At 49.0% G+C, this 26,478-nt stretch overlaps 1 protein-coding gene across 1 annotated transcript in view; it reads left to right on the top strand.

The window, feature by feature from the left end:
* The first annotated feature begins 21,401 nt into the window (after positions 1 to 21,401).
* Positions 21,402 to 26,478, top strand: part of LOC142572192 (apoptosis regulator Bcl-2-like) — a 69,227-nt gene continuing 64,150 nt past the window's right edge. Inside the window, exon 1 of the mRNA XM_075681131.1 lies at positions 21,402 to 22,068. Within this exon, the coding sequence (XP_075537246.1) occupies positions 21,637 to 22,068 (432 nt within the window). The 5' untranslated portion in view covers positions 21,402 to 21,636. The remainder of the gene's footprint in view (positions 22,069 to 26,478) is intronic.

Genomic DNA, 26,478 nt, shown 5'->3' with positions numbered 1-26,478 from the left:
TTTATTGTTATTCAGTAAGAAAAGAAATCTAAGCCGGTGACTTTTTCTTAGTTGCATATTGTTGCGTACTCCAGGGTAGCGTACCGTACTGCTGCCGTGAAGTAGCGACTCCTGCCTAACGAAGCTCGATCGACATTACTTATTGGGTAGCGTGGCGTTGTCGGCGGGCCGCAGGCATCCGGTAGATCATGGCGACCAAGCAGGGGCGAGACGATTTGCTAGTGCGAAACTTGCACTGTTTATTCAAAGGTAGTTGAAAGAAAATAAGAAAAGCATGAAGTATGAAGTCTCAAGTATGAAGTATATCAAAGTACATTTCGGAGCCCCTTACTACAAGTGTGGGCGGGATCTTGCTTCCATCGATGACACGTGACAGGCACGGAGAGAGGGCCCCTCCTCCTGCAATACCAAGCACGGGAAGGAGAGGTCGATCCTCTCATCGACGAATCCGGGGAGAAGGTCGGGTGAATGACCTCTCCGGCGTCGTGGGGTCCGGCCAAGAGAAGGTGAGGGGGATGAAGTAAGCACACACGATGTCACGACCATGAGAGGAGTGGAAGAGGTCGCCTGTGGGCTCCGGCTCAGGCAGTAGGGCGAATGACCTCTCCGGCGCTCGTGGGCTCCGGCTCAGGGGGTAGGGTGAATGACCTCTCGCCACGTGGTGTCAGACGCCAACCCTAACAATATCTGCTAAAATTGTAATTTTAAGGGGAAAGCCTTAGATCTATATTTTTCAAGGTCACGTTGTGAGGTACAGAAAATAGCACGTTACCCAAGGAAGGCCAGAAGCGTACCAAAGCATGTTCAGCCGTTTATAAGAGGTGATTAATGATTAGCAAAGGTAATTAATGATGAATTAGTTATGTGAATAATGTGGATTAAGGTCGGTTAAGGTGGATCAACGAGGATCCGAGTGGATTAGGGTGGATAAAGGTGGATTAATGTTGATAAAGGTGGATGAATTAGGCTTAAGGTGGATAAGAGCGGATTAAGGTGCACTGAAGTGTTATAGGGTGGACTAAGGGGGATTAAGATCGCTCAAAGTGGAGTAATGTGTAATAAGGAGGAATAAGTTGGATTAGAGTGGATTAATGTCGAGTAAATTTGATTAAGCTATATTACGGTGAATTATGGTAGATGTATTAGTGTGGGTTTAAGTGGATTAAGGTGTAATAAGAAGAATTAAGATGGATTAGGGTGAACTAAGGTGGACTAAGGTCGATTATGGTGGACGAAGGAGGATTAACGTTGATTCGGGTGGATTAAGGCGGAATAAGGTGAATTACAGTAGGCTTCACAAGGCTTTCGCCTTCGCGTCTCTTAAGTGCTAGGAGGTGTTTGGATCGCACCGCTGGTACGATCTGTTGGGAACTCGGCGCTGACGCCCGTGGTTGTACCTGGGTCGCAAGCCCCAAGGGTAGCGTTGGCCTGGCGGCCTGGGGTACAACTGGAAGCATCCGAAGGTCCCGGCAAAGCATGAGTCGACTGGTAACAACAAAACAACTTGTTTATTTTAACATCGCAAAGAGTTGGCGGTCAGGTTGACCGAAGTAGAGAGACGGGAGAGCACTTTACTCTACAGAAGAAATCGGAGCCCTCCTTTTGGCGTCCGGGGGCAGCTGTCTTTATACTCTCGCAGTTGAGGGCAAGAAGGAACCCCTCAATAGACGAGCACGTGAACGTACAATGTCGTAGCGCTGTCGTAGCACAATGTCGTAGCACAATGTCGTAGCACACTGTCGTAGCGCTGCCGGTCGGGCACAATGACTGGAATGAGAGGATGATCCTTTGCGGTCGCATCGCCGCAGTCGCGCCTGGAAACACCTGGCGGGGAGCGTTGCGGCGACGACGATCGGGCCAAAATGTCTGCCGCCCCGCCGCAGTCGCGCCGGCAAAACCACGTGTCGCAGGCGAAACGCAACAGACCGCCCCGCCGGGGGAAGGAGATCCCGATGGACAGGGGACTGCATCCGCTGTCCGGAGGGATGTCGCTCGATGATGCTCATAACCGAAGTCGGGCGTCCCTCGACGTTTCTTGAGCGCAGCGCACAGAGAAGGCCTCGTTCTCTCGTTCAGGTTCGCACGGGACACTGCAAAGTGACTTCGGGAGAGTTCACATTTTTGTTCTCGTTCCCGGCAAGCGTTAGAACTACGCTGAAACTCAACCGCTCAGTCAGCAAGCACGGCACAACCCTCACTAAGCCCTGCCAGGCTCTTTCCCCTTTTTATACCACTGCCTAGTTCCTTACAGTAGTCTAGCATCACTCAGAACGCGTCCACAAATTGAAAAATTGCACTAGAAAGCATATCATCACTTTGAAACACTAAACAAAAGCAATATGTTAAAAAAAATCCTGCCTCAGGAAGAAAAACATCAGTAACAAACAATTTTTAGGCTGATTCCTACGTTAGGGGCTTCGACTTAAGCCATCGGCGTTACCGTTGAGACTCCCCTTTTTGTAACGCACCTCAAAGGAATATTGTTGTAAAGCGAGGCTCCAGCGCAGGAGGCGGCCATTTTTGGGAGAGATGGTCTGCAGCCATTGGAGAGGGCAGTGATCCGTCTCAATGATAAACCTCGAGCCGGCTAGATAGCATGACAATTTCTGAACGGCCCACACGAGACATGCACACTCTTTCTCGGTGGCGCTATACGCCTGCTCACGACTGGTCAGCTTACGACTAGCATATAGGACGGGGTGTTCTACTTCTCCATTTTCCCGTTGGCACAGTACAACGCCCATGCCTCGCTCACTAGCATCGCATTGAACAACGAACCCTTTTGTATAGTCTGGCGATCGTAGCACAGGCTGGTTTGTTAGGGCACTCTTTAGGGCGCTAAAAGCTCTTTCCTTTGTCTCGTCCCAGACGACTGTTTGAGGCTCTGACTTTCTTAGAGCATCCGTCAGGGGAGCCGCGATATCAGAGTACCTGGGGATGTACCTCTGATAGTAGCCGGCGACACCTAAGAACGACCGAATATCGGTCTTTGTGCGTGGTTGCGGAAAGTCTCGCACAGCGGCCACTTTTATTTCAGAGGGGCGGCGACGACCCTGACCAATCACGTGACCGAGGTAGACAACCTCGGCCTGTGCTAACTGGCACTTAGGAGCCTTTACTGTCAAGCCCGCTTCGCGCAGGCGGGTTAGCACTGCCCGCAAGTGTGCCATATGCTCAGACCAGGATGCGGAGAATATCGCTACGTCGTCTAGATACGGTAAAGCGAATTCTTGCTGTCCCCGCAACACTTTATCCATGAGGCTTGAAAAACAGTGTGGCGCGTTCTTCAAACCAAAACTCAACACTTTAGGACGGAATGTTCCCATTGGTGAAATGAACGCCGCATACCTACTAGCCTCTTCTGTAAGTGGAACCTGCCAATAACCCCTGACAAGATCTAGGGTGGAAATAAACTGAGCGCTACTAACTTTCTCAAGGCGCTCCTCGATGTTAGGGATCGGATAAATTTGATCCTTAGTGATGGAATTAAGCCTGCGGTAGTCGACGCAAGGACGAGGTTCCTTGCCCGGTACCTCAACTAAAATCAAAGGGGAGGTATAATCACTCTCACCTGCCTCAATAACACCGAGCTGTAGCATTTTCTTTACCTCAGCCTCCATAATATCGCTCTGGCGGGGTGACACCCGATACGCCTTGGATCGTACTGGCTCTGGGGAGGTAAGTTCTATATCATGAGTAAGTACAGAAGTCCTACCAGGCCTCTCAGAGAACAGACCTTGAAACTCTTGTAAAAGCTGGTGTAGTTCGGTTTTCTGCTCGGGCGACAGCGGTGCTTTACTGATAAGGTCACTAATGACTTGACCGGTGTCTTCCCTGTTCGTCACTGAGCCTAGTCCCGGAAGCTCGACCGGAAGCTCTTCAGGAACGTTTACCATCATGCACACCACTGCTTCCCTTTGTCTATAAGGTTTGAGCAGATTACAGTGGTAAACTTGCTGTGCTTTCCGCTTTCCTGGCAGACTTACCACGTAGTTAACGTCCGACAGTTTCTGAACAATTCGTGCTGGGCCCTCCCACTGCACGTCTAGTTTGTTGTTTAGCGATGTGCGCAATATCATGACCTCATCGCCCACCTCAAAACGACGGGCCCTGGCTGTCCGATCATAATAAACCTTGGCCCTCTGCTGGGCCTTTGCCATTGCTTCACCTGACAACTCCTGTGCCCTTCTTAAGCGTTCGAGGAGCTTAAGTACGTACTCCACCACGACTGGGTCGTCGCCCCTGCCTTCCCATGATTCTCGAAGCATGCGAAGCGGAGACCGAAGCGAGCGACCGTACACCAGTTCAGCTGGCGAAAACCCCGTAGCTGCATGCGGCGCGGTCCTTAAAGCAAACATCACCCCAGGCAGACACAGCTCCCAGTCAGTTCGATGTTCAAAACACAACGCTCTCAACACGCGCTTCATGACGGAGTGGAGCTTCTCAACGGAATTCGACTGTGGGTGGTACACTGAGCTGTGTAGCAGCTTTACCCCACACCTTTCGAGAAAAGTTGTCGTCAAAGCGCTAGTAAACACTGTGCCCTGATCTGATTGGATTTCCGCAGGAAAACCAACTCGCGCAAATATGGACAGTAGTGCATTGACTATCTCAACTGAGCTGAGTTCTTTAAGCGGCACTGCTTCAGGGAACTTTGTCGCTGGGCAGATCACAGTCAAAATGTGTCTGTACCCCGTGGCTGTTACCGGCAGAGGTCCCACTGTATCAATAACGAGCCGTCTAAAAGGCTCCGTTATGATAGGTACCAATTTCAACGGCGCCCTTGATTTGTCCCCTGGTTTGCCCACCCGCTGACAGGTGTCACATGACCTTACGAAATGGTCTGCGTCCCGAAAACACCCTGGCCAATAGTACTCTTGCAAGAGACGGTCCTTAGTTTTCTTAACTCCTAGGTGTCCGGACCACGAACCCCCGTGTGACAAGCGCAACAGATCCTGACGATAGCATTGAGGCACGATCAGCTGATCGAACTCCACTCCTCTGCGGTCTAGATACTTCCGGTACAGGACTCCACCTCTTTCCACAAAACGCGCAGTTTTCCTGGCGATACCTTCTTTGACATTGCAGCGTATGTTTTCTAGGCTACCATCCTTCTTTTGCTCGGCTATCAAAGCCGACCGGCTGACTTTTAGCAACCTATCAAGTCCGTCTGATGTAGGCGCGATGAGCAAATCAGTAGATAGCTCTTCTAACTTTCCCGTGTCGGGCGTTTGCTCTCCAGTATCTGGCGCCTTTAACGTTACAGACTCAAGTTTATTCAGTTCGGGCGTGCTCTGAATATCAGCTTGCTGCGCCTCTGACCCTTTTTCGTTGTTTGATAACGTCGGCCCCGCAACTACCGCCTTTGCAGCGAGCTCCCGAACCTTCGACCTGGTTAAGGCCTGAACACTAGCTTCACCAAACAAAAGCCCCTTCTCGCGCAGGAGGTGATCGGACCTGTTTGAAAATAGGTACGGGTACTGGGGTGGCAGCATAGATGACACTGCCGCCTCCGTCTCAAGCGCTCCGAAAGGTCCTTCAATAAGCACCTTTGCTACTGGCAGACACACGCTATGAGCTTCCACGGCTTGCTTGATCCACGCGCACTCGCCCGTGAACATATGGGGTTCTACATAAGACGGGTGAACTACATCCATCGTAGCTGCGGAATCGCGAAGCACTCGGCACTCTTTCCCGTTCACGAGGAGGTCTCGCATGTAAGGCTCGAGAAGCTTCATGTTCTCGTCAGTGCTGCCTATTGAAAAAAACACAACTTTTGGTGTTGTTTCCGGACACTGCGCCGAAAAGTGACCCGGCTTCTGGCACGTATAACAAACGCCCGCTCGCCTCATCTTGAACCGCTTTCTGCGTTTGGCTGCCGCCGTCTCTTTACGTCTGGTCGGACTGCTTTCACTCGCATCCGCACTACGCGTGTCCCCCTTTAATCTCATGGGTGTGAACTTCGGCCTCTCAAACTTCGAGCCAAATTCACCCTTTTGACCGTCCTTAGCTCCGCGAGCCCGACGCGTCACAAACTCCTCGGCTAGCTCAGCGGCTTTAGCCACCGTACAAACGTCTGGCCTATCCAAGACCCAGTACCGCACGTTCTCCGGTAACCGACTATAAAACTGTTCTAGCCCAAAACACTGCAGAACTCTATCGTGGTCACCAAACGCTTTCTCTTCTTTGAGCCACTCCTGCATGTTCGACATAAGCCTATACGCAAACTCTGTATATGACTCACTTTTGCCTTTCTCATTTTCCCGAAACTTCCGACGGAACGCCTCCGCAGACAGCCGGTACTTTTTTAGAAGACTCGATTTCACTGTGTCGAAGTCCTCTGCCTCCTCTCTATCCAAGCGAGCGACTACGTCGGCCGCCTCGCCGGGTAACAAAGTGAGCAAGCGCTGTGGCCACGTTTCCCGAGAGAACCCCTGCTTCTCGCACGTTCGCTCGAAGTTAACCAGGAACAAACCAATGTCCTCTCCAAGCTTAAACGGCCGCATCAGGTCAGTCATTTTGAACAATACGCGTTCTCCTGCACCGTGTGCCTGACTTCCATTACGAGCGCGTTCTATCTCTATCTCGAGACGCTTCATTTCCAAAGCGTGTTGACGGTCGCGCTCTTCTTTTTCTTTCTCTTTTTGTTCTTTAAGTTCGCGCTCCTGTCTTTTTGCAGTCTCCCTCTCTTCAATGGTCTCAAGGCATTCCGACAGCTCGTCATCCTCAGCCTCTAACTCAAGAATAGCCTTTAGCAGTTCAGGTTTTCTTAGTTTGTCTGAGACATCCAGACCCAACTCTCTTGCAAGCTCCAACAATTTCGGTTTGCGCAACGACTTCAAATCCATGGCTGCTCTGAATGCTGCTTTCTCTACTGCTTACTATTGTCTTGCCGCAAACTAACCCGGCAGCAACGACAACCACAATTACCAGCTCTGTTTCTGACACTAACAAAAGCCTGGCAAAGCTCAGAAGAAGAAAGTCCCGCACTCACCAAACCTCGCAGGCAGGAATTCCGCGCAGTCGTTCCGCTGCAGGCAACCAGTCGTCACACAGGGCTCGTTGCACTGCTCCCGGATCGTCGTTGAGCTGCTCAGCATACAGTCAACTGCATCTCTTCGCTGCTGGCCTCCGTTGTCGCGATCTCACCGCTGGCAGACAGTTGTTTGAAGTCGGAGGCGATCCCACCGCTGCCAACCAGATGTTTGGATCGCACCGCTGGTACGATCTGTTGGGAACTCGGCGCTGACGCCCGTGGTTGTACCTGGGTCGCAAGCCCCAAGGGTAGCGTTGGCCTGGCGGCCTGGGGTACAACTGGAAGCATCCGAAGGTCCCGGCAAAGCATGAGTCGACTGGTAACAACAAAACAACTTGTTTATTTTAACATCGCAAAGAGTTGGCGGTCAGGTTGACCGAAGTAGAGAGACGGGAGAGCACTTTACTCTACAGAAGAAATCGGAGCCCTCCTTTTGGCGTCCGGGGGCAGCTGTCTTTATACTCTCGCAGTTGAGGGCAAGAAGGAACCCCTCAATAGACGAGCACGTGAACGTACAATGTCGTAGCGCTGTCGTAGCACAATGTCGTAGCACAATGTCGTAGCACAATGTCGTAGCACACTGTCGTAGCGCTGCCGGTCGGGCACAATGACTGGAATGAGAGGATGATCCTTTGCGGTCGCATCGCCGCAGTCGCGCCTGGAAACACCTGGCGGGGAGCGTTGCGGCGACGACGATCGGGCCAAAATGTCTGCCGCCCCGCCGCAGTCGCGCCGGCAAAACCACGTGTCGCAGGCGAAACGCAACAGAGGACACCCGGGAATATTTTTTCTTTTTTCTCTGCTCTTTTTCCTTTCTCGCTTTCGTAAACGTCAAACACTTCGTTTTGTCGTCTATTGCGCATCGTTCCTGGAAGACTCTCCCCAGCGAATGAGACATCTATAAATAAAAGCCATAAAAGCCAAGAAGAGAACATGTGAACGAGATCACACTGTATAAATAAAAGCTCCGCCACACACGCAGTAGCCGAAACGCGAGACTGCGTGAACTTATCGGGAGGAAAAGGCATGTAAAAATTGCAAGCGACTTCGCAAACTTCGAGAAAACCCTCCTTCGGCGAATACACTGATGTTCTCCTCGATTCCGAACATAAAAGGAGACACGAGAATAAAACTGGGATTTGCTCATTTCCGGATACATACGCGACCCGCGAAAGCAATTTCTTGTTTACCTCAACATCCGTTTTATTCTTACTTTATTTATTTTTTTCTAGGCTACATGGGGAGGGCGTGCGTGTACGCATAAGGCACGTCGCCTTTCTTGTTATACCGCCTTCGGGGGACATTTTTGGTCCAGGAATTAACGTTGTCACTTTTATACACTTCTTACGCTTTGTGTGGTACGTATTTGCCTTTCCCATTTAATCCTCCCAGGGTGTATACGAGGAATCTGTCGTCAACATGTACGCGTTTTCTATTCTTTCTTTCTTTCTCGCGCCGCTGCCCCGGGAGAATTGCAGTGCTCATTCCTTTTCCGTCCTCCCTCGCTCTTTATTGATGAGGGGCCGTATTAAATTAGCGCCGGGGCTTTTGTCTCGGCTGTGTGTGCGCCCGAGAGGTGGCACGAACGTTCGACGATAGCGGCGCGTGCTCGATGCTTGTTTTCCGCGATACAGCGCGCGCACGCTTATGCGTCAAGACAGAATCCACTCTCCCTCCTCCTCCCATTCTGGCCGCCGCTGCCTAGATTTTTGTTTTCCTTCCCCCGTTATTTATGAGTTTGTTTACTGCTTGACGCACACGTGGAGGGGTTTTCTCGAGGCCTGTTTCTCCCAATTACGGAACACTTTGCTCACCTCGAGAGAAGCTCCCCCTTCCCCCGAGGCGAGTTGTTTACTTCCATCTGGTATAGCTTTCAGGAAAGCTTTTTTTTTTTTTTTTTTTTCAGACCCTGGCGCCAATGGGGAATTTCACCCCCTTGTTCTTTTTATCGTCTCAAATTCCCCGCCTTCGATAAAAAGGTGTTGCTGGTTTTTAGTTTACGACAAAACTGGAAGTTTGACTGATTAAGAGCCACGGCTGTCCAAAAAATCGCAGCGGGAGTCCCGATGACTCTCGACGGTCAAGCGATTAGCGTTCGAGCAATGCATCGACACACCAAGTTTCTGAAGTCACGTTTATAGATGCGAAAGCATAAAAATGGCCCATTGAGCGACAAAGCCGGCGAACGGCGTCTGAAGCAGCGTAACGGCGCCTAAATTCCCCATTGGCTGAGACTCCGCGTCAAAAGCGCGCCTCGACGGAGCAGAGCGGGCGAAAGGGCACAGTGCTCACGGAATGAAGCGCGTCAATTTAGGGTTAAGTAATGCGCATACTTTCGTTTCCACCGGCTGCAGTTCGTGTCACATCGACGTAATTCTGGCGCGTACAGATACGTCGGAGTCCTCGTCACCTTTGGTGACCCAATTCCTTGCGACATGACATGGTGTTCTCGCCTACTTTGCACATATGCAGGGTTCTACTAAATGCTCCTTGTCGCGTTTCATTCCGTGAGCACTGTACATCTGCTGCTGCATTAGCGCGCCAGGTGTTGCGTGAGGGGAGAAGGCTTCGCCGCTACGCCACGTCACATCCGCTCTCGGAAGTCCGCGTTATACGCGCGTTTCTTGCCCGCGCAAGCTCTCACCTGCTTTCTAACTGCGCCTCGGTAATCGCTGTAAAGAAATTATTGTACAAAAAACACAATAAATTCGAAAGGAAAACCGTTGGCGGGAGTGAGTTTCGAACTAACCGACTCTGCGCTTCTTACCCGCCGTGCTAAGCCAGCGTTGGCCAGGCGTCTCAACGTGATCGCTTGCCCGCGAGGTGCTCATAAATCGAAGGACCGCTCAGATGCGTTCAGTTGGACATAAATGCGTTTGCATTCACAACTTATAAGGAGTGCTTATGCGTATATCGTGAAATGCATTTTATTGCATTTCAGAACGCTGCAAGGTCGGCTGCGTGGCCACGAGCTCGGAGCCCTTGATCGTGCCATTTTGCTTACTTCGCTCGCTCGTCCAAACGCTGGTATGTAATAGTGCCCTCGGATCCTTTAAAATCTGTCGTGGTCATTCCGAGACTGAGACAACGTTGCTTCGGCTATATGCAACATGCGCCCCACTTTTATATATATATATATATATATATATATATATATATATATATATATATATATATATATATATATATATATATATATATATATATATATCGCCCATGAACAGCATGACGACATGAAAATAACTCTATGACGCCGACGGCAGTGACGACGATGGAATGACAAAAACGGTATGATGACGACGGCATGACAACGGTGGCACAATCACAACTGAATTAGGACAGCATGAGTACGATAGAATGACGAAGAAGGATGGATGATGGTGGGATAAGGTAAGATAAAATTCGACCTCCCGCAATGGTCTATAATTGGCCCGCTTTTGTTCGTGTTGTACGTAAATGATATCCTAAATATACCACTAACACCAGACATAATTTTATATGCTGATATGACACTAATATTTTCCTCTCTGGTAAACATTTAGATAATCTAGAGAAGCAAGCTGACAAATGGTGCAATCACTTGTCAGTATGGCTAAAAACGAATAAACTAGACACTAGAAAGACAAAATATGTTGTTTTTCGACTGAGAAACAAATGTATACTCCGCGACATTCAAGTCGCATTTCGAGGGGTTTTGACTGCATGCGCTGCATGTCAAAAGTTCTTCGGCACTTTTTTTTTTATTGAAGTGAATATTAGGAGAGGTTGGCGCCTTTATGGTGGCACCGGCTACTCCTTGTCACTTGGCAAAGGAAATAAATTTGCGTAGAAAGGGAGAATAGCGACACGAAATATGGCACTCAGTAGAACACTGGATGAATAAAAAATATACAGTCCAACAGTACATGAGTCGCAAAGTTCTGTGCATTAGTTCAGTCCACATTTTCCATGAAACACTTGGCCATTCCACATCAACGAACTTCGAACAGGTATTTCACGGTTTATTGCTATATAATCTGAAAAAGCAGGTGGTTGTCGCCATTTTGGGTAGCAAAGCAGCTCTGTTGCATATGTTAGCGTACTCACGTATCAGTTACTGTTCGTCAATTTTGGGCACGACCACTAAAACAAACATATCCATGGACTGCAAAAGAGAACGGTATGCATGATCGAAGACTTTCCACGCCGAACGCATTCCGCCCCATCCTTTCACAAGCACAACATTCTAACGATTGAAAATAAGTACACGGATCCGAAAACACCTGTGTACTTAGATTTAGGTGCACGTTAAAGAACTCCAGATGGTCCAGTTTTCTGAGTCCTCCACTACGGCGTGTCTCATAATCAGATCGTAGTTTTGGCAAGTAAATCCCCACAGTTTAAGTCTTCTAAATAATATTAACGAAAAGATAGGGACAGTTATCTATGACCAAAGGAGACAAAACGCGGATGCATACCGTGAAGCTTCTTTTCGGAAACAGCATACTTACAGTTATGGATACAGTACCAATTACAGTGAGATAATCCGGACAAATTACAGCAGGCATGAACTTACACACCCATGATTCCTCAGCTACAAAATACACGTCATGTTATCACCAGCACGGTAGAAGAATGCCACTCAGAAGCGCTTTTTGAAAAGAAGATGCATGCTTATCTACTCACGCTTGAGATGTGAATTTTATTATTTTGTCATGTTTTGTTATTTTGTTTTTCTTGAAGGGTGTTACTTACATAAGTGCGATGCGTGATCGCATGGACAAGTGCTACGATGTTATATCTAATCTCATAGTCTGCTTTCTGATTTGTTGTTCCTTTGAAGTGTTCATAACCCTGTCGCTGCGATCAAGGTTTCGTGATTTTATTTCTACGAGCAATTTGTTAAATGCCGCCAAACTGTGCGCATTTTCATTTTTATTATTTTTCCGTTTATAAGTGTAAAATTAGGCGTGCGTCATACCTTGCCATATTGTTGAAAAATGTAGTTGCTAGCCCGTGGTTCTGAGCGTTGTGCATGCAATTTGGTGGTTAGTGCTGGTATTGGAACATTGTCAGTCATCCAGTTGCCTTTTTTGACACTATTTCTCACACAGCCACTGGGTAAGACCATTTGTATGTCTTAACGAGTGGATGAATAAGAAGTGACGATGACGGAAAAACGACAGCGTGATGACAGCAGTATGACAACGACTGTGGGACGACGACGGCGGCATAACGAGGATCGGATGACGAATTCAGAATGATGACAATGGACTCGCCACAAATAGAGCACGACAGTTGTATGACAACGCGTGCATAACGACGACACAATGACGACAATGGCGTGACATTTGTATGAGGACAATGGGACGAAGACGAATGCATGACGACAATGGCTTGAGGACGACTGTATTACGAAGCCAGTATGACGACAATGCAATGACCACGAAGGCATCGCGACGTCGGTGGGACAACGACTACTCGACGACTATGCCGACTACGATGGCGTCACGACAACGGCAGGACACGAGTCAGATGACAAAGCTGGAATAATGACAGTGCAACCCATGCAAACTGGCAGACAACTTGGGCCACTGGATCGGCGTAAGTAGATAGATAGATAGATAGATAGATAGATAGATAGATAGATAGATAGATAGATAGATAGATAGATAGATAGATAGATAGATAGATAGATAGATAGATAGATAGATAGATAGAAACAATGATAATCGCATTAAAAATCATTGTTTCCTAAAACGGAGAGGAAAAGTTATGTTAGGAAATAAGCAATAATTTTCACTTTGGGTATTACAGAAAGTGGTAAAAAAGAAAGAGAGACCTTGGCAACAGAGTAACAATATACTGTGAGAATAATGCACAATTTCGCTAACTTCAAAGCGTTGAACATCTCGCTTCTTTATTCTTTTCGTGTTTGATTTATTATTAACCCGTGAGAAAACGTTAAGCCCACGTTCACAACAACTACCTCATTTTTCTCCGCGAGAGAATTCCCATTCATTGTGAAGGCCCAAGCCCATATACCAGAAAACAATAATGGCATCCTAAAGAAGAAAAATTGTGCTCGTTTCCCGTGAAGCTCTTCCTCGTTTTCTTTCTTATCCGGACGTTAGATTCCAATGTACTTCGGCTTTTATAATACCGTTCCTCATATGAGGCGCGCTTGGCGCTTCGTGCGTCTGAAAAGCCTGCGCAATCGCACGCACAGAGCGGCCCTGGACACCATCTGCACGAACGGGCGAGACGAATGGGTCGTCTAATTACACGTGACGCGAGTGCGCGGAATCCCTCTTTACAAATAGCGCACCGGGCGGCTTCGCACAGGAAGCAAGCGGCCCGCGCCGCAGTCGCCCGCACGCACGCAATCTCGGCCGATCAGGGCCACTCTTAATCAATGTCCGCGTTCACCGGGCATTTTTTTTTTCATTTCTTCCCCTCGCCCATTCACCGAACAGTCGAATGAATGCAGCGGACTCGGCAGCGTTGCGGCGATGTCTGAGGTGTCCCATAAGGACCCTATAGCCTTTCGGTATGTAGCCGATAAAGAACTGCCGCCATCTCGAAAAAGAAAGCTGGCGGATAATTGTTTCGGCGTTTCGTGGAAACGACCGTCCCTTAGCGTCCTCGAAGCACGTGAAACGTGGATGCAATGTGGCTCTTGCAGTGTTGCCAAACGTGCCGCAACGTGTGGTCTCCACTGCTTTAAACATTCCGCATTAACAAGGTAGGACGGTGGAATTCAAAACTATATATACATATGAATTGTAGAATTCCCGTTCGTTTTACCTTCACTTACATATATATTTTTTTTCTTTCCATGCCCCAGATGCATGTCGACTACGCGAGTTGTCGTGGTGTCGGCTCCAAATAAACTCTGGCCGCAAGGAAGCTCATTTATGCGCTCTTCTTTCTTTCTTTCTTTTTTCTTTCTCTCTCTTTCTATACGTCTCTTTTTTTGCGAACAGCTGCCGTCGGAAATTCGAAATGCACCCGCTGTATCGGGCAGTCAAACCCGCGACCAAGGGTCCAGTACCAGAACACCGTATAGTCGCTGAGCCGCTGCGAAAGTTATAGCTATTAGGCAACGAGCTGCATCAGCATAGAACAGCCACGTAACCGTTACGTTACTGCCGTGTCCACCTGCTACGCTTCTACCACGTGGTCTCTTCCAGAGGCGCTCGTCGACGTTTGGGGAGACCAATGAGGAGCGGCCGATTCGCACACGTGGGGCAAACGCGGTGAAGAACTATGTTCCACTCTCTCTCACCATCGTTGATCACACCGCAAGGATTTCAGCCGACAGCTTTAAATTGATCGTGTGCTTGTGCGGCATGCATGCAAAGACGCCCGCATAGAACTTACCGCTTGCTACCATGAGCGGCTTCCCGCACGCGCTTTTCTCACTAGTGCGGACATACCTTTCGAGCGCGCATGATAGCCGGGATGGAAAGGCTCCGCATGCTAAAGCGATAAGCGGTAGATATGTGCTGCTGATTTCTGTAGTTGACAGCCTAAAAGGCAGCGACAAATGTACCGCGCTCTAACGCCGGAGAGAGTCTGCATCGATGCGCCAGGCCATATACACGTTGATTCACTCGTTTCCGTGACGTCATGACGGAGGCGAACTTTCCTCGCTATCGGCACGTTTTTCGAGAACTATACGTTTTGGAGCGCGGAGGGAAGCTGCAGTGCGGTATTCTAGGTGAAGCTTGTGCTGAATTCTCAGGTTGTCGCTCAGTATACGGCCTATAAGGGAGGCTTAGCAATACGCCAAACTGCCGTACGTGAAAGCACCCAAACTTATGGTAAATGCTCTTCTGCGGCTATGCGGTGCAGCCGCACGACAGAAGGTTACCAGGTTTACCGTATCGTAGTATATATTGTTGATATAGAAATGCGTCAGAGCTAAAGCGTTCTTATCAGAGTGAGCGCTGCTCTCTCTCTCTCTCTCTCTCTCTCTCTCTCTCTCTCTCTCTCTCTCTCTCTCCTAGGGCCTTTCAAGCCTTCATCCCCATGCAGACCATAGCATGTGGGCAGTTATACACACGCCGGCAGAAACCTCTGTGTTTCGTTAGAGAGCTTTCTCTCTCTTCCTGGTGTACGGGGTGATGATTTTTAAGTTTTACGGAATTTTTCGAAAAATCACCCATGGCAATTAAATAGCATTATTCTTGTCCTTGAAGTGGATTGTTCGAAGAGGTTGGCGTTACTGGCACGAGAAATTGAAACACATATTTAATACTAATTGCCGAAAATTTATTAGCTTCTTAATTACGTACTTCGCGCAGATATCGTGATGTACGAACTGTAGCCGGTCAGTTTGCGAGACGTATCCACTTGAAATGAATTTTCAGGATGACAACATATTGGAGATATTATTTCCAATAGTGCGGGACGAAATAAGCATGCATTCCAGTTAATTTCGGGCTTCAATGCACAAAAGAGCCACCCGCCGTAGTGACATTGCGGCTATGGTATTAGCACTAGGTCGCGAGATCGAATCCCGACCGCGGCGACCGCATTTCGATGTGGGCGAAATGCAAGAACGCCCGTGTCCCGTGCATTGGCGGCACGTTAAAGACCTCCAGGTATGGTCAAAATTAATCCGGTGTTGCCCACTACGGCGTGCCTCATAGTCATATCGTGGTTTTGGCGCGTAAAACACCAGAATCCAAATTCACAAAAAAGCGTTTTGTTAAAAAAATCAAGTGATGCCACTGCATTTTTTACGGCGACTTTGATGGCGCATACCTCCTAACTGTTGTCATTCCGGAACGTAATTTTAACTGGATACACCTGGCAAACTCACCAGTTACAATTCGTAAATTGCAGGCTGTCCCGCAAAATAAATAATCGCGAAGTTATTTAGTGATTGCTTGTTAATTATTTGAATGTGTGTTTCGATTGGCCGTGCAAGTGATGTCCGCCTCTCTGAATAATCCAGCTCAAGGACTAGAATTATCGCATTTGCAACAGACGATTTTTGAAAATTCCGCAACACTTAAAAAAAAAGAAATGATGCCCCTCTACAACTCCATTGCGGAGCCTTTTCGTATACTGCTTATGGGATGGTGCACTAACTCCGATTGAGGCCGACGGCAGGCAAGTGACAACAGCCTACGAAATGTCGAGTTACGTGTGAAACGCGTGCTGGCGCTTCCACGTGAAGCAGTTGAGCACGACTTCGAGATGTCTCTCAGCCCTGTACAGGCCGTCCCACCGATAGCCTCCCTAATTTGCGGGCACTGCGACACTGCTGTCGGAACGGCGGCCGCGGTGGAGGGCACGAAATGCAACCTGTGCCTCGCTCCTTTTGGGTAAAAATGTCGTGGAGAAAGGACAAAGAAAGACCGCGGTAAAAGTATTTTGCTTCTGCATTGACCGGGCCCGTCAACTGCTCTTCCAATTTCTGTAAATGGCCAAGTCTACTATTAATTTCTAATTTCATTTCTTTCTTTTCTTCTCTGTCCCTTTGTTTCTTTAAATTTGATTTCATTTGTTTGTCAGTCATACATTGAATTTGCACAAAATACTGTTTGACCAGTATCCAAGGGCTAGTGAAGGCCCATGATCAATACACGCATAGTAACAGCTACAAGAAATGAGTACGAACCTATAATACTTGGTGAAACAACTGTTAGAACATGCAACCATATGTGCTACGGGAAACTGGGAGATTTAAATTTATATTTAATAGTAATCGGTGAATTCCGATTAGTTATAATAAGCAAGCCGATTCTTGCTTATTCCGATTCTTATATACGTTTGGAAGGACTTCGGGACGTAAATAGTGCAACTAAGCTATCCAGCGTCTGGTTTTGAGGCTTCGGTATCCATGTATACCCGCAAACATGATCACTCGATATCGGCGGCTGAGTGACAAGCTTATTTATTTATTTATTACACTCTACACAGTACATACAGGGCTGTTGCAGAAGTGGGAGCTCTATGTTTCGCAGCGAAGTTGTTGGCTAGCCGATTCGTCTGTCCGTCCGTCTGTCGGTCGCCTGTGCGCCGCCTAACTCCTCTGGCGCAACTCCATGCGCATGCGCGAAAAAAAGAAAGAGAGAGGCGCGCGATTAGCCAACGCGATTTAGATAGCACAAGGCCTGTTTACTCCGATCCATGACGTCACGCTACCTATCCGGAAATTTCCATTGAAAAGGCTGGCGTAACGAAAGCGCTGACGTCAATATGAATGTTGCCTACTCGGGAGCATCCCCATTAGATTCTATGGCAGTCGGGCAAGGTAACATGACGTTATTGATCGGAGTGAAAAGGTGGTGTTAGATTAGCTGCGTCAGTAGTGACGTCGTTGCTCTCTGTCGCAGCCGAGCCCGCCGAGCGCGCGCGCAGCAGTTTTTCTCCGGCTCCGAAATGGGTCGACCACGCGTCATACATACTCCTGAGGAGCAGGCAGCTTTCAATCAGCAACGCCGCAAGCAGAACCGGGAACGAGCTCGTCTACGTCGTGCCGATGCTGCAGCCCGGTCACAAGAACAGGCTGGTGCAGCCGAACGCAAGCAGCAACTCCGCACCGAGGATCCGGCAGCCTACCAAGCCGTCGTTTAGTGAACCGTCGTGATTAACCCGGGAATAAACACCGGGGCCGCACGTTTCAGCTTTGCTGGTTAACCATCTGTACGGAGTGCTTGGGCGGTAATATTTTTCCATGACGTCTAGAAAGAAAGAAGCGACAGCGAAGGAGTCGAAAAAAATAATGAAGAATAAGGTTATACTCTGTAGCCCAAAGAACAGCGAAGGAGGGAGGCTATTATGTGAACGACATCTACTCTGTCCGGAAAGATGGTTATATCCGCTTTCTACTCGCCTTTTCCTTTCTCTGCGGTGAGACTACACACAGAGCGCAAAACGTCTTAAATAAGAGAATTCGTTTACTTTCTTGCTGCCTTGTTTTTCTTCTGTAAACGGTACGTGCCATCCCGCATCTTCTAGCTGTGTCAATATTTTTTTGTTTTCTTCGAGCGCCTGCACCACGTACTCTTCGTTTCCCGTACAAAATGTGTATATTCGAGACGCCCCGCCCCGTACTCTTCACAAATGACGTCGTACTCGGAGGAATGCGTATACCTGCGTAGTGGTAAAAAAAGTCGTACGGGTAGGAAACAGGCTGAGCGGAAAACTTTCGAGCCGCCAAGACACGCACGCACGCGCGCCAGCCGGTTTTCCTTCTCTCCTCCACCGCCATTTCCATTCGCGCACGCGTACAAACTTCGCGAGAAGGCATTCATTGTTTACGAACGAGGCTTATTGCAGCCGCTACGCGCTAACGCAGCAAACGATGTCCGAAGAATTAAACAAGAAAGGAGAAGAAAAAGAGGAACGGAAAAAAATATCACGGATGTTTTCGAAAGAGGGTAGAGTGCTCGTGGCATATGAGTCACCACACATTTATTAATTACAACGGCTTTAACGGCGCTCGAAAGAACTATACCGCTTCTGAGACGAGTGAGAGACAGTCATCGTCATGCGTCAGTAAACAGCCAAGGACTTCGACGGAAAGTGATCGTGTCTCGTCCATTTGCGATATGGGCCATGTATGTGTAGCACAATGTCGAGCAAAGGACAAGCCCTTTTTTTTTCCCCCTTTTCTTTTTCGTTTCCAACCCATGGCACAATGAACGCGCACGCATTCAACCAATGCAGCCAAGTCCTGGGCGGTATGGCTTTGCCAGAAGAAATGACAAAAGTTCCCTGCTGCGATACATATTTGCTCGCGATGACACGAGCATGGAGCACGTAAAATTAGGTATGGAAATAAGGACTGGAAGAGTACCGTGCTTATGTATTTACATATTTCTACCCTTGGTGTTTCCTCTCATGATTACTACGTAATATGTTTTACGCATGACATCACTTACTCTATGCCCCACTTGGGTTCTGCGTACATTTAAATAAATAAATAAATAAATAAATAAATACAGCTAGGGTGGAAATCATATTGCCCGAACCTGTAAAGTAAAATAACCCATAGGAAATTGATGCTGACTCATGGGATATTTGCTGGAACTTTAGCGGTAACCATCTCGCTAATTTTCGATAGCAGAATAGTTCCTATTGTATCTGTATAAGTCCTACCAATAATATAATAATTATTATAATAATTATAATAATTATGTTTTTCACCTCGGAAGTTTCTTTAATATCGTGGAGGCTTTTGTTATAAGCAGAATAGCCCACGCTACGCCATTCTTGCAACTGAAGAGTGCTGAACGCACCAAAATTAACCTCATGACTCAGTGCGCCTACAAGCAGGTTCTACACCTCCCAATTACGACCGCCAACGAAAAGTTAGAGGTTCTAGGATTACACACTCTTGACGATCTCATGGAAGCCCAAAGAATTGCCCAACTGGAGAGGCTATCGCAGTCCCCGACGGGGCAGCACATTCTCTAATCACTCGGGGTTACATACAACACCGTATGCGGACGAAAGTGGGGCACTCCTAGAGAGTTCAGAAAACGCGTGCACGTCCCACTACTACTTAAGAACACCCACCCTCTGCACAACCAAGAGCACAGGCAGGAAAGAGCCAAATCCTTACAAAAACGTTTTGCACACTCTAAGGACGTGGCCTATATAGACGCGTCCGAGTTCGTGATCGAGACGCCATGACAGCGGCTGTACTAGATCAACAAAATCAAACCATCGCTGCAAGCTCAATCATTACAGTGTCGCCGAAGGTCGGGGTGCAAGTCGCAGCCGTCTTGGGGTAGGCCTCCTCCGCAGCCAAATTCGTAGTCAGCGACTCAAAGACAGCCGTACGAAATTTCGCGAATGGGCGCGTTTATCCCGAAGCCCTCAAAAGTCTGGCCAGGCTACCCGAAACCCGGCGCAGAAGGACGCAACTAGATGCTAAGGCGTTTCAACTGATGCGTAGTGGTTACAAGATATACTGCGTCGTGGTGTCATCCGACATTGTAGTTGGCAGCGAGATTTCCACTCGGTATGCCTGCTGACGTCCCCGTAAGGTTTCGTGATTGACGGGTGGCATGGGGGATATATTAATCATAACAATAATCATCACAACATGAACGCATCGTCACCATTTACATACACATCACAAGAACGATTTCTAACAGCCATCTCCAAATAAGGATGAATGCGCTGCTATTCTTTTCTTCCCTCCTTCCCCCCTCACTCTCCACTGTTTTTTTTTTTCCGTAAAAGAAAAACAAATGCCATTTCAGAGTTGATGCCGGCCGCCAACATTTCGACGCCTTTCTGACCCTGTCGTGATTCCCACCGCAGTTGATTCTGGCATATCAAGCAATATAACTTACGCTTGTGCTATAACGCCGACATAACGTGTGCCTTCCGCTAAACAAGTTAATTTGCCATTTGTGGTAGTGAGCTTAGGAATAAGATCGAACTGGACTTTTCTGCACCCTTCAATTTCAAGTTAAAGGGACCACTAAAGTGAAACAATAAATCAATTTAGTCTGACAAAGAATTCTTTGAAAAGTATGTTGCTATTTACACGATAATATGTCGCTTATTAGAAGAGAAAATGAAGCTCAGGGTATCGTTTTCTTTTTTAAGTTCACGCCGATGCCCCAGAATCGGCACGTCAGTGTGACGTCACGGATTTCAAAGTATTTATTTTTTGTATTTGGCATTTCACTCAGTAAAAGTTTTACTACGAAGCTTGCCATGTTCAGTCTTTGGCTCCTTTAGAACACAATGTAGTCAATATTTACCGCTAAAGAATTAACTGGGCCCTAGCAAGCGCTGTCAAAATCCATGACGGTACGAAAACTTCAAGGCGGCGTCGCCAGCTGTCTTTCGTGTTTTTCTTTTTTTTCTCGCTTACCAAGTCGGGGTAAGAGTGGCGTTTTTGGTATTCCGGAAGAGTAATTTACTGATACACAACAAATAACTTTTCTCTTTAGTGCCCCTTCAACCGTTCATAGGCTGCGAGAAAAATACGACATTCTCGCTGATTATTCACTGTACATAGCCCGAAGTTTTTACAATCCGTTGTCAAACTGCGGGATAAGGTACTAAAAAAAAAAAGGTGCTGTCGATAGAAGGAAAACTAAGTTCTGAAAACGACAGCTCACTGATCTGCGTTAATTTTGGTCGTCTTGCACTGTCAGGACAAGATAAGCACTGTAACAGAGATAACAGACTAGGATGTATTCATCGCCTCCCCGGTTGTATGAGTTTCGGTATTATCGCAGCTGATTGGCTTTCAACCACAAGCGTTTACTGCGCGGCGCTTTGCTGCGGATGAAAAGGTGCAGGCAGGGCGAGAACGCGACTAGAGCACGCTACGAACGCGGCCTAGATAGAGCACCGCGCCGCCGGCGTCGCCATCGCGATCGTTGCTATACGCCCCCTTTTCAGCGCGAGCGTGTTTCGTCTAGCGACCGGCAGACGGCGAACTGCGTCCAACTCGGAGGCGTGCCTCATACACGCAGGGGGAGCAGTCGAGCAGTCAGCAAAGCTGCTTTCAAGCCGGCGTCGAGGGAGCCGGCAGTCAACGAATTGTGTAGCCGGTGAGCGGCGTGTGAGCGGTTGTAGGCTCGGTGCAGTTTTGTCTTGTTCCTGTGTCTGTAGCCGCAGGCGTCGCCACCATGGCCGTCAACGAGGCTGAGAAGAATCAGGTGACCGATTTGGTGAACGACTTCATGCGTTACCAGCTAAACCGGCGCGGCCTTCAGTGGAATACGTGCCCGCCATTGCCGCGACCTTCCAAAGTGGCTCTCGTACTGCGGACGCTGGGGGACGAATTCATCACCAAATACCGAGAGGAGTTCACTCAGATGTGTGGCCGACTCGACATGACTCCCTCTGTGGCCCAGACAGCGTACATGGACGTCCTGAACGAGCTCTTCAGCGAAGGGATTACGTGGGCACGCATCGTAGGTGCCTTCGCATTCAGTGTGGAGCTGTCGGCGCTCTGCGTCGAGAAGAACTGGTCGGAGCTGGTGGACAGCATCGCATCCTGGTTGTCTTCGTACGTCTGTACGAGGCTTCTTCCCTGGATAAGGGACCACCAAGGATGGGTGAGTACGCTTTGGGGACCAGACGACCCCGTTTTGTGCTGTAGGCGCGAGCCGGCATTTTCAAATCCTCGTCCAGATGCCGCCGGCTGTAAATGAGCCTCCGCAGTTAATACTAGCTTATTATCAATTTGTAATTTGCGTGAGACAATAGCGCTAGTCCACCGCTGCTGCACTAGCATCAGTGCGAGTCTCTTCGCTCAGGTAATTAAATTCGTTGGCGTTCAACCAGAAGTGTGCCACAAGATGGCTGCTCGCAGTGCAGTCAAAAGTGATTAGCGCACAAATGTTTCGTGCTTCTCGCGAATAACTTCATTGTTTTCCACATAGCGAGCACTGCGAATCAGTAAAGTATCAAATTAATGTCGCACTTTTCGTTGGCGCTGAAGTTCTCGAAACTTGCCGCTTTGTCGAAGTGGCTCATAAAGTCATTTGAACTGCGCTATGACCTGCTAAGGTAACCTCAATTCTACGTTGTGCGCAGCTCATATTAAAAGCATTGTTATTGCGTCTCTACTGCTAATCCACTCGCTTCTGTAGCTCATTCCACGGTTATGCGAGGGTGCATCAGAGCACGTCGCAAGCCTAGCGCACTGTGACGGCGGCCACGTTGCTCACAAAGAGAACCGTACTGCGCAGCGTGAATGTAACCACGTTATATTTTTTATGCGCAGTAGGTACCCACGCCAGTGCTGACGAAAAAGCATTCGTCGCCATTACGTTTCCGCTACCACATAATCTACCAGCTTGCTGTCTAGTCTGCTGTTCAGGCGGGTTTTCAGTGCTTTCTGCGAGCGGATATGAGACTGTTTGCTAGCCATGAGTCTGCACGAGTTGTAGTAGCGCCAGCGTTAGCAGCGCATTCTCGCGATAGTAGCGGCGAGCGGTTGCACCCATGTGTGCACGCACTCATTGGAAGACTCGCAGGGGCAGCAACTGTGCCCAGCAGTCAATGGGAGTGTCGCCTCTGAGCCACTTCCGGCTCCTTCCTAGTTCTTATCGCATCCCCAGGCAGTGCCCCGCTCCATCCCTCCGGCGTTTTCTTCAGGAGCCTATCTAGCGGATGCCGGCTGCTGCTTCTCGTCCTCTCTGGCACGGCTATGCCAGCGTTCGGTTTTTCCTCGACGTTCTCGGGGAAGTTATTCATGACCCTGGTATTTGGAGAAGCAGCAGCAGTTATGTCGACTGTACTGTAGGCAACGAGTGACAGTGAAGACCTGCGTGCTTTGTTACTTCGTGCCTTCGGCTCCAGCTGGCTCGGGATTTTCTCCCGTCTTGGCGCGCAACCGACGCTCACGACCTCCGAGCGTGACCGTTCCTCGAGTACTAGTGCGCCGCATGCCGTGTCGCCCTACTACGCAGCGAACGGCCTGTTTTTTTCCAGAGCTTGGCGAGGTCGCCCGGCCGGCCAGCGCCGAAATGGTTCGCGCTGAGGCCGGCGCTTCTTGGAACGGGGAGCGATGTCTCGTCGTCGCCGCTCGTGGCGTTCTAGCCCAATTAAGCGGCGCGTTCAATTAGGCGAGCCGGCCTGCTCTTCAATGCCAGACGCTTTGTCGAAGAGCTCCTTCTCACGACGGCAGCGCTGGCTTGCTTCGACTTCCGAAACGGCCGTGTAATCGAGTGCCGTGTCAGCCACGCGCTGCTGACCACTGCTGTTTAAGCGTCTGTCTCCGTAGCGCGGCAAGTCGCTTGCTTGATAATGGGCGACGCACCGCACTTTTACTCCTAGCAACTGTTTATCGCGGCCAATCTTGCCTCCCCCCCCCCTTATCGCCGCTGCACAATTGTTTCGTTATTTTGCGGGATAAAGCGTTCTTTCTCCGTCTCTCCGGCGCTCGTCTGTCGGGTTGTTTCACAATTGACGTCGTCGAGCAAAAAAGTTACTTCCTGTGCGTTCCGAGATAATCTTAGGGCATATTCCTCATCTACACCAAAGGTTCCGGATGTTCTCGCGACTTTAGGTATAATCATTCGTTATCCATCGGCAAAATGATAGATAAGTGGGCTAGTTATTGCATTATAATAAAAACTTAGAGCGCTAAAAATACAAAAGACGTAGAAGAAACACATACCACACGCGTGTGGTGTGTGTGTTTCGTCTTCATCTTTTGTTTCTGGTGCTTTAAGTGTTCATTATAGTCCATCGGCAGGTCGTTTTTGAGCACTTACACTCCTGGTGTTCGGATTTGTAGCTCGCATGTGAATGTGACTAGCAGCTCTGAACGCATGGTGTCAGAAAACGCATTCGTGTTCGGCAACCAGCTTTGGTCTCTTGAACGTTTATTTCGGTGTCCCTTGTGGTGCTGCTCACAGATGTGCTTTCATCACCCCTCCTCTATCTTCCGCCCTTATAGATCCACTTCCTGGGGGCGGAAACTATTTCTTTTCGAATGTTAACTAGCTTGCTCAACTTGTGAGGTTTCATAGTGCCCTGTTTGCGTTGAAACTAGGCGATAAAATAGGTATTTTTATGAGGTATCAACAAAGACGGCTGTTTTAGTCCAAAGTTCCACGTAGTTTCACCCCAAGGTACGCCATGAACAATTTCGCAAGTATTCGAGGCCCCGATTGTAGTGCGTTGCATGTTTTGCAAACACAACTCCCTACAACGCAGTCTTTTTTTCTTTTTCTAAAACACGTCGTTTACAGACGAGACCACCACCTGTATCGGCTAGCAAACCCAACATTTCGTTCTCGCAGTTCACACCGAAGCAGGCTTCCGCAGGAGTCGGTCTACACGCACTGGTCGGTTCACGCTTCGCTCAATGTACACGGGCGCTGTAACCTAATTGTCGTGCAAATACATGTTCGTTTTGCTTACCGCCACTTACGGCGCTGTTGCGTAAGCGTAGCTATTAGCGCCGCCACCGTTGTCGCTAACTGAATTCGAGAGCGCGGCATCGCTTTGACGAGGCGTGGCAAAGCCAGTCTTGGCTCCTCGAGCGTTTCTCCGTGCGTCGACATCGATATGGTGCCTATAAATAAAGTCGGCGCTTCGTTTAAGACGCGCTCGTCTTGTGCCCACTGTGTAATGGAGAAAGCCAGCTTCTCGGAGCGTTCTCTTTAGCTGTTGTCTATACCGCTGACCTGGCGTGTCCGGAACCGCTGGCGCGTTGCCTGCTTATGCGAATGAAAAGCTCGGTAATCGTAGCAAAAAGCTGCGTTGGGCCCGATCGAGCGCAGCCCGAAAGAAGGCCGTGCGAAAGGGCCCGAGGGCAGTGTTCGGGTAGCGCGGGAGACCTTGGATTCTCGATTCCGAGAGCTTTGCCCAACGAACTTGGCGGCTCCGATCGGATACCTCGGAAGTTCTGCGTGCGGAGACGTAGTGGAGCTCGTATCTATCTATATGCGGTTGCTTTCCAATGCTCGCGCGGTTCGTTTACCGAGCAGGTTTACCTGGCGTTGCTGCAGGGCAGTTTTCGTGCCGGCGCTGCGGCTGGGTGCCTTCAAGGTGAATTGCACGGCAAGCCTGTCGCGCTTGCTCTGTTGCGACGGCAGCTCCGGATGTAGCCGCTGTGTTTGGCGCGAGTCATAAGTAGGCCTTTAGTGGCAGTTTTTGTCTTGAGGTTTTTTTTTTTATGCGAGTGCGACTGACAATTATCCGGTGGGGGCTCTCTTGGCTCAAGTCGGGAAACGTGAGATATCTAAGCAGGGAAAAAATCGTGCGGAACATTGCATGTTTCTTGAGCCTGTGCCTGAGTGCTATAGCTTAGTGCGTGCCTTTGATATGGCAGGTATATGTGAAAGTTGCTGTAACCTCATTGGGGCGCGCAGAATCGCGAGCGCCTGTCTTGCCGTCGTTGTGCTAGTTGCTTCACAAGCGCTTGGATATGCGTTCGAAAAAAAAAAAAGCATGGTAAAGTGTAGGTGGCATCGCGGGTTGCTTAGGAACGAATGCCGACCAGATAGAGCGAGGTCTCCTTGCCTCGTCGTCACCGCCATTAGTTTTTTTTGACTGCTTGTCGCTGTCACACCAAAGTGGGGTGGCGAAATCTTGGTTTCAGGTTCTCCAGTTTCCTCGGTCTCTGCTCGCCTATTCGTATTGCAGCCGAGCGGCGCTGTTCAGCAGCTGTCGCAGCTCAGCCTTTTCTTTTTGCAGGCGAGTTGCAATTCAGCCGTTGGCAGGTCCGCAGCTTCACACACGGTCGTTGACCTCCCGACCCTCGGGCGAGATGATGCTCCCAGGGGAAGTGACCGTACTGCACGCAGGTGCATTCCTTCTTTGTGCAGCAACTTGTATCAATGAGTCATCTTCTTTTTCTTAAGCCATTACTGTGTTGTAGCGGTAGTTTCGCAACTCTGCACATCACCTTTCGCAGTGACAATTCGTGGTTGTTCATTCTTATCCTATATGAATTCACCATTTGCCTCTATCCCCCCCCCCCCCCCACACACACACACGCGCACACCTTA

This window comes from Dermacentor variabilis, chromosome 2 (assembly GCF_050947875.1).
Source record: "Dermacentor variabilis isolate Ectoservices chromosome 2, ASM5094787v1, whole genome shotgun sequence".
Taxonomy (NCBI): Eukaryota; Metazoa; Arthropoda; class Arachnida; order Ixodida; family Ixodidae; genus Dermacentor; species Dermacentor variabilis.
Note: the sequence above shows the minus strand (reverse complement) of the source record. Positions and strands in the feature narration are given on the sequence as shown.